General features: G+C 46.0%; 2 protein-coding genes and 1 long non-coding RNA gene across 3 annotated transcripts; 2 read left to right on the top strand and 1 right to left on the bottom strand.

Moving 5' to 3' along the window:
• Positions 1-6925: 6925 nt before the first annotated feature.
• On the bottom strand, positions 6926-8906 carry LOC124665839. Its single transcript, XR_006990713.1, has 2 exons — positions 7860-8906; positions 6926-7261 (listed from the first exon to the last, which is right to left on the bottom strand). It is a non-coding gene; the product is annotated as an uncharacterized LOC124665839 (long non-coding RNA).
• Positions 8907-13922: 5016 nt separating this feature from the next.
• On the top strand, positions 13923-15057 carry LOC124667369 (chitinase CLP-like). Its single transcript, XM_047204661.1, has one exon. It carries the CDS (start codon positions 13945-13947, stop codon positions 15004-15006), a length of 1062 nt encoding a protein of 353 aa, XP_047060617.1. The 5' UTR covers positions 13923-13944; the 3' UTR covers positions 15007-15057.
• Positions 15058-15733: 676 nt separating this feature from the next.
• Positions 15734-17927, top strand: LOC124664455 (probable aspartic proteinase GIP1). The gene is made up of 2 exons (XM_047201972.1): positions 15734-16021; positions 17556-17927. The coding sequence occupies exons 1-2, from the start codon at positions 15734-15736 to the stop codon at positions 17925-17927; spliced, it is 660 nt and encodes a 219-aa protein (XP_047057928.1).
• Positions 17928-20316: the final 2389 nt, after the last annotated feature.

The raw sequence follows: 20316 nt of genomic DNA, 5'->3' as shown, positions 1-20316 counted from the left end.
GAAGAATAAAACATGTTCCATGCACGGCTAGCTAGTAGTACCTACTAACATATTCGGAGCAAACAAACCGAGACACAGTACTACTTTTTCGCTTGTTTTGACAACCCAACAAATGAGCCAGCCTATCGAGGTGACCAACTGCTCTAAAATCAGATGAAATGGCAGTACATGAGGATCAGACAAACACAGTTTGTTCAAAGAATCGCATACTGCACGATTTCTGAAACCGAACGCTAGCAAAATATAAATCTGTCATCCAGGTAACCGGTTGCAAATAGCAATCAGATAGTGGACTGCTGGGTCAATAACCCGAGCCTTTTTATGTTCATAAAAGATGCAGCAGGTGTACCAGTTGGCCAACAACAACAAGACAGAGGCATCCTGTTAAATGTTACTGAAAATTGATACAATGCTTCTGCTATCATGTAGAAATTCCCTTTAGTCTTTACTGAGTACCCAAATTCAGGAAACTGAAATACTCAACTAGTATGCAAAAGTCACTATGCAATTTTTTATCCATGGTTGAAGCAAATAAAACACAGCAATGTGTATTACAAAGGCAAGGAGAGGACGTGTGGTGCTCACTTAGTCACAAACAAATAATTCTGTCCAGTCCAGAACACTTTCCTTGTTTTTATTCGTCCCAAAAAAAACAGTATTCCAAATTTATGCCTCCGAAAGGCTATTAAAGAAGACAATACAGACTTCAGTAGTAAGAATCTTCGCAATGAACCTGATAAAGTATTCACATTGAACCGAGAAGAGAAGACAAGACAGATTTTGGTAGCAAAAATCTTCAAACTAAACCTGAGAAAATCTTGCCAAGAATCATCCACAAAGCACTACTGAGATGAATTGTTTTCCTTCTTTTTGTTTAGTAAAGAAAAACTGTGGTTCAAAGATTTATGCCGGAGAAGTCAAGTAAAGAAGACATGACAGATTTTGATAGTAAGAATTTTCTCGGAGAACCGGAGAAAATCCTACCAAGAATCATCCACGACAACAAAAGAATAGTAAGAAGCAAAACATGTGCCAACCAACACTACATGAACGAAGGTACAATTATAAGCCGATCACATCACAATAAAATATGAAGGGGCAATGGTGACAACACAAAGGCCACTAGTTGCCTACACAGCTGCTGCAAATTAGAGGAAACATGTGTAGAACCTAAACACCGTGCAAACATGTACATACATCCAGCTCGTCTCAAGACACAGAATTTTCCTATAATGATTTATTATGGGAATCCTGCCCTCTCCCCTAGCCTCTTCCTTGCATTTGGCAAGAACACAAAGTAGATCACCATCTGCAGCAACCATGCATAGGAAACCTACAGGGGTCGAAGAGAGTGGGCTACCTCCTCACCATAGTTGATGTCGAGTAGCTTGACACGAGGATAGCGGTGTCATCTCTGGCTACACCATCAGCGCCCCTCACCGGCTGCCAAGTGAGACCACCACTCGTCTAGTTGGGTGTGAGAGACAAGTGGAAGGCTGGATCCATCCACCGCGGATGTTGATGCCGAGCCAGAAGCCGCAGCCACGGGTAGCTGCAGTAAGTTAGTAATGAAACCTTAGTGAAAATCGAAACAACAGTAAGTAGTATCTTCAAACAAGAATGATAGTTTCATCACCGCCTATGAATGATAAGCAAAAAACAAATGAAAGAAAAAAACGAAAGAAATTGATCCAATGCTACCTGCTATCATGTAGAAATGCTCTTCAGCCTTTACTGAGTACTCATATTCAGGAAACTGAAATACTCAACTAGTATGCAAAAGTCACTATGAAATTTTTTATCCATGGTTGAAGCAAATAAAACGCCGCATTGTGTATTACGGAGGCACGGAGAGGAGGTGTGGTGCTCACTTAGTCACAACAACATACACTTGCCCTTGTACAAAACACCAAAAGAATCATCCACAACACCAAAAGAAGAGGGAGAACCTGTCTACAAAACATACACTTTCCCTTGTACAAAATAGAGCAAAATATGTACTGAGATGAAGTGGTTTCCTTCTTTTTGTTTAGTAAAGAAAAACAATGGATGAAAAATTTATGCCTGAGAAGTCCAGTAAAGAAGACAGGACAGATTTTGATATTAAGAATTTTCACGGAGAACCAAAGAAAATCCTATCAAGAATCATCCACGACACGAAAAGAATAGTAAGAAGCGAAACATGTGCCCGAATGAAGGCACTTAAGCCTCTACCCAACACTTCATGAACGAAGGTACAAGTCTAAGCCAATCCTCACCATAGTTGATGTCGAGCAGCTTGACACGAGGATAGCGGTGTCCTCTCTGGCGACACCATCAGTGCCCCTCACCGGCTGCCAAATGAGACCACGACTTGTCTAGTTGGGTGTGAGAGACAAGTGGAAGGCTGTCTCCATCCACCACGGATGTTGATGCCGAGCCAGAAGCCGCAACCACGGGGTAGCTGCGGTAAGTTAGTAATGAAACCTTAGTGAAAACCGAAACGACAAGTAAGTAGTATCTTCAAACAAGAATGATAGTTTCATCACCCCCTATGAATGATAAGCAAAAAAACGAAAGAAAAAAGAAGCCGAGTTTTATGCATGATAAGCCGACAAATTCCTAATCGAGTGAAAATAGATTCCCCCTCTTCCCACACATGGCATGCTTCTCTCTACCACCAACCCATTCATCCATCAACAGAAACAAAAGTAACAAAAATCAGTCAAGAACGTGTGTGCACTAACGGGCTTCACAAATCTTGATGCCAATCTTCCCTTGGGAACCAAAACACCTTCACAACACTTGAAGCTATTGTGCTGCTAGTAACAATATGGGTACAGATAAATTAAAAAGCAGCAGCCAATGCTTTATTTTTTTCTTCCGATGTGAGTACAACAACATGGGCTAGGTTTTCCTGCAGAAGATTGGTGGGCTACAATCGGAGTGATGCCTAACCCTAGAACAGTACTTGTCGCATCTCGATGTCACGAGGGATTGCTATGTGGTTTTTTCTACCGGTGTTACGCATTCAATCAACGTGAAGATGATTAAAGAAGACATACGAGGCTTTGGTAATAAGAATCTTGGCAATGAACCTGATTAATATTCACACTGAAACGAGAGAAGACAAGACAGATTTGGTAGCAAAATTCTTCACACTCGGACCCGTGCCTTGTACAAAATAGAGCAAAACCTGTACTTGACATGAAATGATTTCCTTCTTTTTGTTTAGTAAAGAAAAACGAGTGGTTCAAACATTATGCCTTAGAAGTCTAGTAAAGAAGACAGGACAGTTTTTGGTAGTAAGAATTCTCACGGAGAACCGGTGAAAATCCTATCAAGAATCATCCACGACACGAAAACTTTTATGAAGGGGCAAAGAATAGTAAGAAGCAGAACATGTGTCAAAATGAAGGGGCTCAAGCCTCTACCCAACACTGCATGAAAGAAGGTACAATTATAAGCCGACCACATCACAATAAAATATGAAGGGGCAATGGTGACAACACAAATGCCACCAGTTTCCCACACAGCTGCTGCAAATTGGAGCACACATGTCTAGAACCTGAACACTATGCAAACATGTATACATCCGGACCGGCCTCAAGACACATAATTTTCCTACAAAATTTCTTATGGGAATCCTGCCCTCTCCTAGCATCTTCCTTGCATTTGGCAAGAACACACGAGAAGATTACCATCTGCAGCAACCATGCATAGGAAACGTAAGGGGTTGAAGAGAGTGGGACTACCTCCTCACCATAGTTGATGTCGAGCAACTTGACACGAGGATAGCGGTGTGCTCTCCGGCGACACCATCAGCGCCCCTCATCGGCTGCCAAGTTAGACCACCACTCGTCTACGCGGATGTTGATGCCGAGCCAGAAGCCGAAGCCACGGGTAGCTGCAGTAAGTTAGTAACGAAACCTTAGTGAAAACCGAAATGACAGTAAGTAAAAAAAACGAAAGAAAAAAGAAGCCAGTTCGAGTTGTATGCATGATAAGCCGACAAATTCCTAATCGAGCTAAAAAAGATTTCCCCTCTTCCACACATGGCATGCTTCTCTCTACCGCCTTCCCATTCATCCATCAACAGGAAACAAAAGTAACAAAAATCAATCAAGAACGTATGTGCACTAGCGGCCGGGCTTCACAAATCTTGATGCCAACCTTACCTTGGGAACCAGAACCCCTTCACAACACTTGAAGCTATTGTGCTAGTACTAACAATATGGGTACAGATAAATTAAAAGGCAGCAGCAGCCAGAGCTTTATTTCTTCTTCCGATGGGAGCATGGGCTAGGAGTTTTTCTATTTCCTGCAGATGCACAAGATTGGTGGGCTAACAATCAGAGGAATTGCCTAACCCTAGAACAGTAGTGTCAGGAGGGATTCGTGTGGTTTTTTCCACCGGGGTTACACAATCATTCATTCAACCTGATGGAAAGGGAAGGGGATTTGGAAGGGTGCTCACAGCTGGGAGGCAGCAGCGGGACGGAGAGGCGGACGGCGTCCGGAGCAGCAGGTCCAGGGACATTGCCGGCGCAGGGAGAAGGTCAGGGAGGTGGTCGCTGGCTGCAGCAGCCCGGGCAGGCCTTCCTCCATCGACCCCCTGCCATTATTCTTGCCGGCGGCCGTCGGCGGAGAGAGCCACGGTCTCGCCGTCCTTGCTGTCCCCGTCGGAGGGCCAATGGGTCAACCCGTGGAGCTCCATGGCTCGGGCGGCCAACACCAGGAGCCCAGCGAGCATGGTCAGTAGCATGCCGGCGCGCACCCTCTTTCGCGTGGTGCTCGTCCAGGAGGAGGGCCAGCGCTGCGGCGCTGGTTTAGGGAGCGGCGGAGGGTGGCCGGCGAGGGAGGTAGGAGCGCTGCGGTGAGGCGGAGGGACTGTGCCGGCGGCGGGATCGAGAGGGTGGGAGGCTGCTCAATCTATCGAGGGAAAATGAGAAAGGGAAATAGACTGGAGAGGAGGGTGGGCTTTTTGGTTTCACCAACGCAATTAGTGTGAGTGTTTTTTTTAGTGCGACTGTGCAATTAGTGTGAGTGTTTAGCGTGGGCGACTATGCAATTAGTGTGAGTTTGGGGCTAGGAGCGTGTCGCCTCGGGAGTCGAGATGAGACTCGAGCAGTTGGGTTCAGCGTAGATTGACGGCTCGAATCGAGTTTAATAATAGCGTAATCCGCGGGAACACAATTTGTACGATCTAACTACTTTGGCTCGGGAGTTAGCGCGGATAACTGAATTCAGAGACTGCGCAATTAGTGTGAGGGTTTAGGGTGGGCTGTTTGGATTCACCAACGCGATTAGTGTGTCTCGCCTCGCGAGCCGAGATGAGGTTTTGGAACTTTGATTGGACGGCTCGAATCGAGTTTAACAGGGCGATCCGCTGGAACGAAATTCCCGTGATCTAATTGGCTCCAGAGTGCGGGTGGGAGCTAGCTAGAGTTATTTCCGCACCGCCTCCACAACATGCAATCATGTTGACGGCAAAAAAGCTCGCCGGGGAATTCAAAAGCTGACGCATGCACCAACCATCACGAATAGAGAGTCCGGGGATGGCATCGGGCGCGGCGCTGTTGTGCGGGGGAAGAATGAAGGGCGGGGATGGCCAAGTTGCATCAGGAGAGGCTGAGGCTGCGGGGGATATTTTCACCTCGATTGGGTTTTCACTCCACGCAGGGGAGCGCTTTTATACCGGGCGGTGAAAGCAAAGGGACGGCCGAGATTCGTTGCAAAGCACGATCCAACGGCCACCGTCGCAAACCTCCGTGGAGGTTCCATTGATGCACCATATATACCCTTTTTTAGATACGGAGCCGCGAGAGGAGGCGTCGAGTCTGCCCAAGAATTATATAGGTTTGTGGTTCAAGTTTGTAGAAAGTTAAGCGCATCGGATGCTTCAACATCTTTTTTTTGCGCCATTGGGTGTTCAAGATGAGACTCGGGCAGTTGGATTCAACCCAGATGGATGGCTCGAATCGAGTTTAACAGGGCCGATCCGTGGGAATGCAATTTATGTGATCTAATTGGCTTGAGAGATAGGGTTATTACCGCCCCTCCTCTAGAGCATGCAATCATGTTGACGGACACGCTCGCCGGGGACTTCAAACGTTGATGTCACGACGCATGCACTGATCGTCGCAATGCCGAGCCGCATAGGAGGCGCCGAGTCGGCCCAAGCATTCTATAGGTTCGTGGCTGCAGTTTGTACGAAGTTAAGCACGTCGGATGCTTCAAGATTTTTCTTTTGCGCCATTTGGGTCTTCAAGATTGCACCATGATCTTCTCTGTGTACCTGCGCTATGTAGCAGGTTAGGATAGGATTTATGTGCTTGTGTGTAGGTCGTCCTCCTTGATTAGGACCATCCTCGTTGTTTGGATGCAGATGGTCTGAGTAGGATGCTATTTAGCAAGAATGCATTTTTAAACCCGACCTCATATGCTCCGCTTCCAATAACAAAATAGCATAAAATTCAAAACGTTCTGAACTTTTTTTACAACGAGCATGACAATGTTTTCTAACCTGAAGCAACTTTATGGGGAGAAATGACATGTTTAGTGCTTTATGCAAAAATAACAACATTTGGTGCTGCTTGGAGCATTTCGATTTGTTGTTCGCAAAAATCAGATTTATCATTTTTTCCTTCGATTTTTGGCACGATATTAGAACACATGTTCATTTGCTTTCAGAATGGGTACTTGCAATGGGTACTTGCCTCATTTGCTTTCAGAATTATTCCTGTACAGTATTATAGTCTTGATGCAATTGAGCGGGAGTGAGCTGCACCTCTACCTACTGCTGCTACTAGCAGCAAATAGAAAATAACAATAAACAAGTTTTTCTTCAAGGGAAAAATAGTTACCAAGATTACAAATTTTCAGCATGACTTCTGCTGTTTATTCAATATTTAGATCACAGATAAAACAATTTCACAATAAATAGTGCCAAGAGCACAACCCATTTTTTACTCGTGACCAAAGACTACAAACATGGCAAGGTAAACAACTCACTATTACAACTCCTATTTTGGAGCATTACAAGAAGGATGTTACATGGGCCAAACAATACAAGGACCGAAACAGCAATTGTTACACATAAGCCATGGCCAGCGACAGCTTTCCAGGTCACGCTAGACTCTCGAACCGACTTGAGCTAGACACAAGGGCACACAATGGCGGCCGTGTCCCAACACCTCTGCACCAGACCGATTGGATTACATGCATACAGAGAAAGTTAAAGGATCTGGCTCATCCTTCTTAATCTTTCTTTCTTTACATGCTGAAATGCAAACACAAGGGGGTTAGAATCTCTGCATCACCTACTGAGTACAATTTGGAGCTAAGGAAACAAGTAACAGAATGTGTGCAAGTACAACAACTTGCGTCAAGATTCATGAAGAGTGCATTCAGCTAGATTTGCATGCTCATGCTCTTTGTTCAGGCCAGCAACATATTTTAACCAGCAGGATGAACAAAGGCTTGAATGATTGGTAACTACTAGCCAGCGCTCGTGAATATTACTAGTAGGACTGCAGATTCCATCTTTAAAAAGACAGCATGGTGTTTTTCAATCACAAAAAAACGCTGCCACTTTGATCATGTCCAGATCAGCACAAACAAGAGTGCTACCGAAAAATTACTAAGCAAATATGGCCATGTAAATCCGAAACGTGGTAACATCGTCTAAATGGTACAAATTCAGCAACTGATAATGTAAATTTAAATAATAGCACCATGACCTCTAATACCCAGGCCCAGATGCCAAATTCTTTGGAACACAGCTAAGAAACTAGGTGACCAGATCATCATCATCACCATAATTCATACAAGGGTCATCGGCAAGATGGCCATAACACAAAGAGGAACCAGAAACATACCTAAGCACATGGAGTCGAAGAAGAAGGCCACCAGAGTCGATTAGTTTGTGTTTTCCTCGGACAAGAACAAATCATGGTCAGCATAGCTAAACGCTGATATACTTAGAAAAGATTCGAGATAGCAGCCATCTAAAATACCCTGCTGGGCACTTGAGCATACACAATTCAACTTGTAATAAGTCTGTCCATTTGCATCGAGGGTATTGTGAAACAAATTAGCAGCAACAACAAAACATGGTTCTACAAGCTGGCTACATGTAGGAGGAAAGGAGATAAATGTTGCATGTACGTACGCTTAACACCTTGATTCTTATTTTTATTCTTGATACACACATTACCAACAGATCCTAAACATAAAGCACAACCAACAATTTGAGTGTTTATAAATAAGAATGAACGAGAAAAGTAGTACAGGAAGCAGAAATGCAAGGAAACAAGCATGTTCCAGTACCCAGAAACACCTCACACAATAATAAACCAAATCACTGCCTAGGAGCAGTGAGATCTACACAGGCAGCGGAATTTTCTACAATGCAAACAAAGCAGATTTGTCGACATCATCCAATGGCTAGGCTAAACGCAAATCCAAGCCAAGGGTTAGAGAGGGGGGAATATACAGAAAGGTGCTTACTTTTCGAAGCACCAGCTCCCCTTTCTGTCGAAGGAGCAGCATGTCGGATGGACGCCTGCCATGTGGGCGACGTGTACATTCACCGGCGAGTCAGCCTGGCGCAGGTTTGAGGGTGGAAGGCGAGCCGGCCCACATGCTTATGCACCTCACACATTAGAAAAAGTTTGCACATTAGAAACGGAAACGAAATTCTATGAATCAATCTAACGGACCAGAACAGTGAAGTATAGTGCTTGGCTTGCACAAACACGCAGAGACAGCAGTGGCACGAATGCCACGGCCCAGAGCACCATGCAGAACAGTATTGGATAGCATGTGGCAGCGATCTATCCAAGCATGACCAAAGAAAAAAAATTGACCTTTCGAAACTGATGTTGATGAGCTTCTAAAAGGAGGCAGCATTGAGCAAGTAGACGAGGTGGCAGGTAAGGTGCAGCAATCCATCATATGGTGAGGTAGTATGTAGCCTGAGATAGAGAGCAAAAAAGAATCAGAGGGCATTGAGAGAGGCATTGAATAGATGGATAGGTTTTAATTCAAAGGCATGAATAAAACATCATTTCATACATCTAAGAGATGCACTTGGATCATAAACAAGTATTCCCAGGTTAGCCATGACAGTGAAGCACACATATATCAGAGCACACAAAGATAGAATCTTAAATTAACGGACTACCTATCATATTTATCAGGCAGAAAATAGAAATTCCAGAACCTGATTATGTCCAGCAATCCCTGTAAAATCTAATAGCATCGAATCTGTCCAATCTGAAGCAAGAAGACACCCATAATAATCTCAATTCGAGATAGCTGGAGTGGAAAGGGTAGGAGAGATGTAAAGGACAGATTGATTGATTACCAGGATGACGTTGAGTAGGATTTCCTGGACTTGTAGCTTGGATGGGAACCTTCCTTGAGACGCTCCAGCTGCACGGTCGGGTCGATGCCCTCTCACAAAAGGTTAATTATATGGTCAGGATCGAAGCTAAGTATCCACTCTACTTACAAAAGACTCGAGATAGCAGCCATCTAAAATACTGTGCTGGGCACTTGAGCATACAACAATTCAATAACTCTGTCCATTTCCAACGAGGGCATTGTGAAAAAATTAGCAGCAACAACAAAACATGGTTCTACAAGCTGGCTACGTGTAGGAGAAAAGGAGATAAATGTTGCATGTACAGAGGCTTAACACCTTGATTCTTATTTTTATTCTTAATACACACATTACCAGCAGATCCTAAACATAAAGCACAACCAACAATTTGAGTGTCTATAAATAAGAATGAACGAGAAAAGTAATACAGGAAGCAGAAATGCCAGGAAACACGACAACATGTTCCACTACCAGAAACACCTCACACAATAATAAACCAAATCGCTGCTTAGGAGCAGTGAGATCTACACAGACGGCGGAATTTTCTACAATGCAAACAAAGCAGATTTGTCGACATCATCCAATGTCTAGGCTAAACGCAAATCCAAGCCAAGAGTTAGGAGGGGGGAATAGACAGAAAGGTGCTTACTTTCAGAGAAGAGAATGCCGTCGGAGCATCAGCTCCCTTTCTTATCGAAGGAGCAGCGTGTCGGAGGGACGCCTGCCTTGTGGGCAACGTGGACATCCACCGGCGAGTCGGCCTGGCGCAGGATAGAGGGCAGAAGGCGAGCCGCACCACATGCTTATGCACCTCACACATTGGAAAATGTTTGCACATTATTAGAAATGGAAACGAGATTCTATGAATCAAGCTAACAGATCAGAACAGTGAAGTATAGTGCTTGGCTTGCACAAACACGCAGAGACATCAGTGACACGAATGCCACGGCCCAGAGCACCATGCAGAACAGTATTGGATAGCATGGCAGCAATCTAATCCAAGCATGAACAAAGAAAAAAACCCAACCTTTGGAAACCGATGTTGATGAGCTTGTAAAAGGAGGCAGCATTGAGCAAGTAGACGAGGTGGTATGGCAGGTAAGGTGCAGCAATCCATCATATGGTGAGGTAGTATGTAGCCTGAGATAGAGAGCAAACAAGAATCAGAGGGTATCGAGAGAGGCTTTTGAATAGATGGATAGGTTTTGATTCAAATACATGAATAAAACATCACTAACTACATCTAAGAAATGCACTTGGATCACAAACAAGTATTCCCATGTTAGCCATGACAGTGAAACACATATCAGAGCACAGAAAGATAGAATCTCAAATTAACAGACTACCTATGGTATTTATCAGGTAGAAAATAGAAATTCCAGAACTAGCATTGAATGATCATGTCCAGGCAATCCCTGTAATAAAATGTAATAACATCAAATCTGTCCAATCTGAAGCAAGAAGACACCCATAATGTATAATCTCAATTGGAGTTAGCAGAAGTGGAAAAGGTAGGAGAGATCTAAAGGACGGATAAATTACCAGGATGAGGTAGAATAGGATTTCCTAGACTTTCTGCTTGGATGGGAACCTTCCTTGAGATGGTCCAGTCGCACGGTCCGGTCGATGCCCTCTCACAAGAAGTTATATGTTCATAATCAAAGCTAAGTATCCAGAAGTCGGAGTTAGGTTGCAAAAAGCAACAGAGCAGTTGATGTAAACAACGAACACCATCCAACTAGCAATGCTTTTACAGAAAGAAAGAAATAGATAAATGCATGCAGAGAGTATTTTGTAGATGATGATTTACTAGTATTATTTTTTTTAAAAAAAAAGCGGTGAATCAAGAAAATGAACCTGCATTGTCATGGTGAAATATGTTTCGACTGCTGCTGCTGTCCATGATATTGAACAGCAGAACAAGGCATATATACATATACATACGGATAGCAAATGCGGTGATTAGAAGCTGAAAGGCCTAGACAGCAAATCGTTGGTGGTTGGATCAACCTCTGAAATTTGCAAGTCTTTTTTGTAAAAGCTTGGAATCTGAATTTGGTTCTAGTGTAGAAGGAAGAGCAGATATAGTAGCAGTACGTGCACTAGTATAGATTGGCTCTGATGCTCTAGCACAAGACGCATTTTTGTTTGTACGGATCGAGGCTGGTAGTGCCGTGCGAGGATTTGGGATTCCTTGAACACAAGGACTGTTAAGATGGACGGGGATAGAGGTCCTCACCGGGGTCGTGCGTAGGCGGTGCTGCGGCGGGGGTGTAGGACGCTTGATCTCCCGGGCAGATTCGTCATCGCCGGCAGGGCGTCCGTCGTGCAGCACCCACGCGGAAGCGGGCAGGCGAGCTCGACGAGGCACCGCGCGCTCCGGCGAGCAAGCCATCCGCGCCGCCGTGGTAGGGCGAGGTAGGGGCGGCGTTGGTGGTGGAGGAGGACGGCGGGATCTAGGCGGAGAGGGAGGAGCCATGGTTTGGTTGGGTGAGAGGGCGGCGAGGTGGGTGCCGTGCGGTGCGTGAGCGACGATGAATCCAATAAATCCTGATTAGCGAGCGAATCGATGAGTCGCCGAGACGGGTCGCTGCCGCGCGCGTCCGTTCGTAAACAGGGAAACAACAGGGCTGGCTTGCAGACGGCACGCACACGACTCCGATCACACGGTCGATGCACCGCACCGCAGCGGGTGGTTGCGCCATAACATCAGAAAACAACGTTGCCGCTCCAAGAAATCAAGCCGGCATCGCCGTGGCCCATCGAATGGTGACCGCTCTCGCTCTGATAATTTAACACGAGGACGGAAGAAGACGGCAACGTTGCCGCTCCCCTGGCCTCTCTTCCGGCGTTGCCGCCAAGCTCGTAAATTGCTTTCGCGCGTGATTGATGCATGCATCTCGATCGAATCCTGCCAAACCTGCAGCGATCCAGTCAAAACATCTGGAAGCTGTGCACTTCGGACAGCTGTACCATGGTAGGTGATGACGGAAGGAAGCAACCCAGCCGACATGCATGTACAAGCACAGTGCACACCCTGAGCGACATCGACCATCAGCTCATCCAGCTACTAAATCTTATCTGCTAACGACTTAACCCATGCATGTGATGGAAATGGGACTGTCAATCGATCGGCTGCCAATCAGTGCATGCGACTCGATCTTACGTGGTGCGTTTGAAGACGTCGAAAAAAGAAAAGAAATTCAGGTTCCTCAAGCAAACATTGATCACCCGAACACGCATGCAATTCTTGTAACTATAGTACTATATGGTTATCTGGAAGATAGCTCGTTTTTAATGACATTTTGAAGTTCTAAAAAATCTGAATAAAAATCTTACATGTAGGCATTGCTGTATTCTTCAAATTAAAGGTGTGACTAGTTCTCGATCGACGGAGATCTATCAATTACTTAGTTATCGGTTAGATGGTGTCATCAAATCTCATTCACAACACATGCTACAACAACTCACCATTAGCACAAATCACAAAGAAAATCTAACGGTCTAGAGGCATTTTTCCTGGTTGCAACCTCAGTTGCAACTAAAAAGGAACCAATTGCAACCCCAACCAGCAACCCAAGTGCACGGATCACGGTGAAAATCTCATGGTGCAAGACCCTAATGAGAACTAAGATAGTTCTACTAAGATAGTTCAGAGAATTAGCGAAACCGATTCTATAAATATGCAAAAATTTAAATCGAGAATGCCTTATACTCCCTCCGTGGTCCCCGATTTAATTAGACCAAGAAAATTCATAACTTTACTCATCAATTAGTGCATGCGCCAATAGTCTAACATGCATGAGAGAATAGAGAGAAAAAAGAGAACATGCATTGGGGAAGAGAGGTCAATAAACGACATAGGCTTTTTTTATTTCTAACAATATAAAAAGCTATCCAGCGTTATAATCCTTAAGAAAAGGCTGCAAAAAAATAGTAAGACTAGAAATCTGCACATTTTGAAACATCCAAAAAAGTTGGATTTTGTCATTTCTGTGGCTAGAAATACAAGGTGTTTTGAGTTGAGATTTTTTTGTTGGTACAATACACGATCGTCAACATCTATAATTATTTTCAGATTTTTTTTTGGAAATTTAAAATGACATTTTCAAAAAAAAAAAAATTAAAATGGCCTACGTACAATAAAGTAGCCCGAGCTACATTTTTGTAGTTTCCGTATTGCTATCACTGTATATTGTCAATCTGCACTGCTAGCTGAATCGCACGGTCCAGAAGAACTCAAAGGAGAATGTAGTTGTGAACACTGAGACCACATAAACTGGATGTAAATTAGTGCACGCATGCAGGATCTTAATTGGATAATGCCATGCTCATGAGGGAGCTGGACTTCGAACGAGAAGAATCAGATACTATGACTGTGATAACGTAGAAAAATGGAACTCTGGTTCGTCAAGCAACATTGATCGCAATGTTGACCACGCATGCATTGGTCCATCTGATCTGAATAGTCTTCAGATGGATCGAGCGTTCGAGCCCTAGGCTCCAGCTTATATATACCGCACGTACGTGCATTGGTTCACAGCATCAACCTGAGCTGATCGAGCACCAAAATCACAATGTCGCAACTCAAACCAGTCATCGTCTTCGTCCTCCTCGCGCTGTGCGCGTGCACGGCGGCGAGCGCGCCGCTGCTTATAAAAATCAACAAGGGCGCGGCGTCTACAGCCCTGTACACAGCGCCCCTCAGCGCCGGCCGCGCGCTCGTCCTCGACCTCTCCGCGCCGGCCATCACGACTCCGTGCAGCAGCGGGACCACCACGACCGTGACGCTCTCCGCCAACACCACCAACGGCGCCAACCCGCTGTCCCCGGTCTCCTTCGCCGCCACCGCCACCTGCGCAGCGGCCCCGTCCGGTGCTGCCGGCGTCGCGGGGCTCGGGCGCTCCAGCGCCTCGTTCCCGGCGCAGGTCGCCAGCACGCAGAAGGTGGCCAACTCGTTCGCGCTCTGCCTCCCGAGCGACGGCACGACCGGGTTCAGCGGCAACGGCGTGGGCGCGGCCATCTTCGGCGGCGGCCCGTTCTACCTGGCACCGCCCGCCGACCGCGAGGCCATCACCACGCTCCTCTCCGACCCGGTCCCGCTCCGCCAGCCCTTTGCCGGGAACCCCGGCTACTTCGTCACGGCGACCGGCGGCATCGCCATCGACGGCTCCGTCGCCGCCGCCGGCCCGCTCGTCGTCGGCCTCTCCACGACCGTCACCTACACGCAGCTCCGCGCCGACGTGTACAGCCGCGTCATCGCGGCCTTCGACCGCGCCCTGGGCCAGACCGCCAAGGTCGCCGCCGTGGCACCGTTCGAGCTCTGCTACGACTCGTCCAAGCTCGGCTCGTCACTGTCCGGGTACTCCGTGCCGCAGGTGGACGTGCTGCTGGAGGGCGGGACCAACTTCACGGTCGTCGGGGGCAACTCCATGGCGCAGGTCAACACCAACACGGCGTGCTTCGCGTTTCTGAAATCGTCCGGCAGCACGGCGGGGCCGCCGGTGCTCATCGGAGGGTTCCAGCTGGAGAACAAGCTGGTGGTGCTCGACAACGCCAAGCAGCAGCTCAGCTTCACCGGCTACCTCCCCGCCAGAGGCTTCTCATGCAGCAACTTCAACTTCACCAGGGCTGGCTAGCTAGTCTACATGATCCACGTCCTTTACATGATTAAAGATGGTGCTTGCATATGTGTGTTAAAATAAAGGAAATAAATTACATTTGATATGGACTATTAACTCACGGAGTGACATCTGTATTCAAGTTAAAAGCAATATAGTGCTTACTTAGGGCTCCATTGTTGTATGATCTTCTTTGATCAAATTAGGATATGTTGTTTGCTCCCTCATCGGGTTCATTCACACATTGGTTGCTGAATACAGGTCAAATTCAGGAGTTATCGTGCATTGTGACCACATATGACAGGTTTGTTAGAATTGACCAACTTTTAGAAGCATCATTCAACAGTCAGCATTTCAAGTGGCAGTGAAGCGAGAACCAACCTGTGGTTGGATGGTTAGGAGGGCAGTGGCACCCCCAGCCCATCAGAGTTCAAATCCCAGATTTGACACTTTGGTGTCTCATAAAAAGGCGGAATATTCTTCAGTGGGAGGCGACGTTCCCGTCGACAGCGAGGCGCCTGTGGTGACTTCGTCAATCTCAAGACCCGCCGACTCAGTTCTTCAACGCAGTCTCTTGGAGGTGCTCATAGGGGGTAGGGTGTGCGTGTATACGTTCATAGGGGTGAGTGTGTGCGCGTATGTATGAGCGTCTTTGATTGTACTGTGTTTCGCAAAAAAAAAAGTGGCAGTGAAGCTGCTTTCCTTGATAACGAGGGCCTCTTGCAATCTTCCGGGAGACAGCCCCATGGATGCGGCGTTGCTCGCGCGCCTCGCCTCGCTGAGGCAGTCGATCCAGGCCGCCGAAACGAGTGCGGCCGGCGAGGCGCCGACGGCCACCACGGGCATGGAGGCAGTCCTCGAGAGCTGCCAGGCCTTGGAGCATCTTGTCGAGAAGGAGGCGGAGGCCGCGTCGAAGAAAAGGAAGCAATGGGGCGAGATGAAGGACACAGCTCGCCGCCTCCACGCTCAGGTGAAGGACATCGTCACCGACGTTTGGAAGAGCAAGGCGGAGGAGAGCTCGAGGGAAGTGGAGGTGTTAAGGTATGATTAGTTAGAGGTTAGTACGAATTGATCATATATGTACATGCGTGGGTATTACGTTTATATTCCGTGGGTATCACGTTTGTAATCGTGTTGTACACGCCGGCCTTGCCGTGCCTATATATATGAAGAAACACATATGTGTCCATGTGTGGAAGAAAGGTTGCGAACAATATAAAATTTATTTACAAAGTAAATATCTTAGGGAACCCTTTACTTTGGAAAGATTGTGGATGAGTAGTGGAGGCAAAGGCCCCTCCACACCTCACCTTCGCCTCTACGCCCACATATTTATTACCAAGGCTTGAATGAAGATACATTAGGTTGAAGTAGTAGTCAACACCCACTTGGGAAGCTAGTCACCACCATAAATGAACTTGCCTACCGTGAACTATTTTTGTTCCTAGTCGAACTGGATGACGTTGAACCTATTCTAGTTTAATTGTAAACGGTACGATTGAAAATGGTGTTTTTGATGCATGTTATGCAATGGCTTTAACTCGTTTGGGAAGAAACGATTCCAATAGTCAAACGGATTAGGGCGGTATGGTTCGGACCTCAATGTTATGAACCTACTGGAATTCAGTACACATGCAACTAGGTGACAACGACTAGCTTACCATGTACCAATAGACAATCTAAGGCCATGCCTTGTTTTCCCAGGAACCATTATGCATGGGGAGCGGTGTTGATAAGGGGTGGCCCGATCTTCTCAGTAAGCAACGGTGGTGATGATGATCACGGGAAGAACACAGCGGAGATACATGGATGATGAAGTGGATGATAACTTGTATGACGCAACGAGATCTCTCGATTGGTCCCTGTCGCCAATGCAACAACTCTCAACCCTGCAAGATATTTGCAACTGCACACACTTGCACACGTAGCCGCCGACCACGAAGCGGTAAGTTGCAACCGTCTAATTCCCAATGGAACAGCAGATCACACAAGACTTTCAGGGGTTTACACCAAATCAATGCAATATGGTGTAGAGATTCAATAGAGTTGTAAAGAAATCAACTATGAACTAGGGTTTATCTTAAACGTGGTCTAAAGCTATTATGAGGGCGTTCTGGGCACTTATATAGGGGTTCAGGACGACCTCAGGTCGAAAAGATACATAGAAAACCGACCCAGATCGGATCTGGTCGAGACAGACTCGGAGTCGGCCGGTCATATGGCCGGTCGACCGGGTCTGGGACCGGGGCAGGCCGGTCGAAACTGGACCTGGCACCGGGTGGAAACCGGGCTAGGCGTCCAGGCTTACTGGATATATAGTGCCCGGCTGGAACAAGCGTGGCGTCCGGTCTGCGCCGGGCTGATCCGGTGTGGCGCCCGGTCGGACCGGGCCTGGGACCGGGCACACCGGCGTGGCGGCCGGTCTGACCGAGCCTGGCGCCGGCCTGGACTTCTTCTTCTCCCCTCGCGCATGCCTCCCTCTCCTCCCTCGCGCTTCCATGGGATGTCTTCATGTCCAGCTTCATGGCCAGCTCCATGTCCAGCTTCACGTCCAGTTTCTTGTCCAGCTGCTCCTCTCCGCCGTGGCCCCGTTCGAGCTCTGCTACGACTCGTCCAAGCTGGGCTCGTCCCTGTCCGACTACTTCGTGCCGCAGGTGGACGTGCTGCTCGAGGGCGGGACCAACTTCACGGTGGTCGGCGGCAACTCCATGGCGCAGGTGAACACCAACACGGCGTGCTTCACGTTTCTCAAGGCGGCGAGCAGCACGGCGGGGCCGCCGGTGCTCATCGGAGGGTTCCAGCTCGAGAACAAGCTCGTGACGCTCGACAACGCCAAGCAGCAGCTCAGCTTCACCGGATACTTCCCCGCCAGAGGAGTCTCCTGCAGCAACTTCAACTCACCAAGGCTGCCTAGTGTACACTGTACACTCGTACAGTGATCCATATCGTTTAATCTGGTGCTTGCATTATATATAGTATATGGTGTGTTAAAATAAAGGAAATAAATTAAATTTAATGGACTATTAACTCACGGATCGCAATTGATCAGCACAATGGAGTGACAACTTCATTTGTACTACCTCTAGACGTGTTTAAAAAAAAGGAAATGAATTGAATTTAATGGACTATTTACTCACAGAAGATCACTATGGAGTATGGATCAGCACAATGGAGTAACATTTGCGCCAAATCATTGTACATACGCGAGCTACTTGAATGGGACCGACGTCGATCGATCTTGATCTCTTTAAATGAAGTAGCAGCGGTAGCCATGCATGGCGTCATCTTTGGTGGATTGAAAATGTCCACAAAATTAAGTAATGGTTTCATCAATCGCTACCAGAAATCGCATTTTTAGCTGCGCTTTCGCTCTTTCCTGACTGTCAAGAATATGGTACTCGACAAAGAGGATATTCCACGTGTACCAGAAGCGGAACACGTCAAAGTAAAGGTATACGATGAAGGCAATTTTTGCCGACCACCAACACTTGGAAAAAAAAAAGCAGGACATGGCGAACCCCACAGAATGCACTCGGTGAAGAATGCCACACGGCAATGGCCATCGATCTTTGCGAGTATCTAATTTCGACACTCGGTAAAGCCAATGATTCTGCGCCAAACCAACTGTCAAAACGCTTAGAAGTTCTCACCAAATCTTTGTAGTGTGCCACATTTCTTTCTATGCATGTCATTGTACAAATGGGAATGACTTTGGCATCTTAATATAATCTCAAGCAGGAGACGGAAAATCAAAAATAGGCAGCTACTTTGGGCAGTGCATAACATAGCGACCTATGTTCATTGTTCTGCTTCAGCTCTTCAAACATTTTTTTTCCTTTCAATGCTGAGTTGGATTCATCATGCATGTGACATAATAATTTGTATTCATTTTCCTAAACATAAAACTACTATTATACATCCAGAATTCCGGAATTTTGTTGGCAAAGGTCTCGCTCGCACAATCAAATTGACTCGTCAAAGTCTACTATAGCTTCATCTCGTCAAAGTCTTGCTTTGCTTCGTACATGCTACTATAGCCACCAAGCCCAATGCTATTAGCCAATGACAACTAACAAACGTACAAGCTAGATTCTCCCGGTGAAATCAATCAATTATTGGCTACCTAGTTGCAAGAACACACTCCATTGCCAGCCACAAGGAAGTATACATGATTACTCGACCTAGATTTACAAAATTTTGACACCAAGTTCTCTGTTTTTCTTCACATTTTGATCACAACAAAAACAAATGGATAATAAAAGAAGAATCAACTGCAAATATCACAACTATCCATGAACACGTGAAAATTACATCAGCTAGTACATGACACAATGTTTCCATCAGCCTTACCATGGTTTTAACCACAACCTTAACATTCCGGATTAATATTTAAGTTTACACTTGTACTGGTACATGTAATATGTATGAGATATTTAGGATAGATGACAAGACAACATACAACACAAGCTAGTGCAAGAACCCAGCATACATATATATGCTTGCTTGCAAATCTACAATGCCTAGCCTAGCTTCTTTTCCACAACAAGCCAGCTGGTGCAACTTTAAGCTTCTTGCAAGGTTGAATAGCTGGAGCACCAAAGAAAATCGGCATGACCCCAACTCTTTTTCTGGACACAACACAGATCAAATAATCAACAATAAATCACAAAGTCTTACCACACTGCAAAAAAAATGGACGTCAGGCCACCAAACAAACAAAAGAGCATGTAATTAAGCAAACCAAGTGACAGATTAGAGAAAGCAAAGCATTCAAACAGACAACAATCTAAGTTCCGGTTCAAAAATATTATTAGACAAAAAGGAAACCAGTTTCTTTCTTGGCAGTTAGCCATAATTTCAGGCTCGATGAGTGAATAACTTATATCAAACAAGCCAAATCCCTGGTATTGCCACTACTCTTTCCTGAGATAAACTGTAGCACTTGTGGACACTAGACATAGGCAGATTATAATAATTTTTCCAGTTCAAGTACCATATATATAGCACATGTAAGGACATTATAGGTGCAATCAAAGCATAGAACATGGCATTCCAGATGTTTGTTTAGTATATCCTCAGTTATCTAAGTAGCAAATACCCTGCAGTTTAACAAAAGAGAGCAAGAATGCCAAGTAAGTTATAATTCCGGATCACAGCAGTTCTAGCATATAGCAGGTCATATTTAGGCATGTAGCAAGAATATTTACCATATACTGAACTCAGTTTGGAGTACAACTCCTCTTCCGGTTTTTGTGGGAACATATTTAGGCATGTAGCAATACCTTATGGTCAAGGAAACAAATGCTACAACCGTTCCAGAATAGCAAA

This window comes from Lolium rigidum, chromosome 6, assembly GCF_022539505.1.
Source record: "Lolium rigidum isolate FL_2022 chromosome 6, APGP_CSIRO_Lrig_0.1, whole genome shotgun sequence".
NCBI classification, from domain to species: domain Eukaryota; kingdom Viridiplantae; phylum Streptophyta; class Magnoliopsida; order Poales; family Poaceae; genus Lolium; species Lolium rigidum.
The sequence above is the reverse complement of the archived record's forward strand: the minus strand, read 5'-3'. Positions and strand labels throughout refer to the sequence as shown.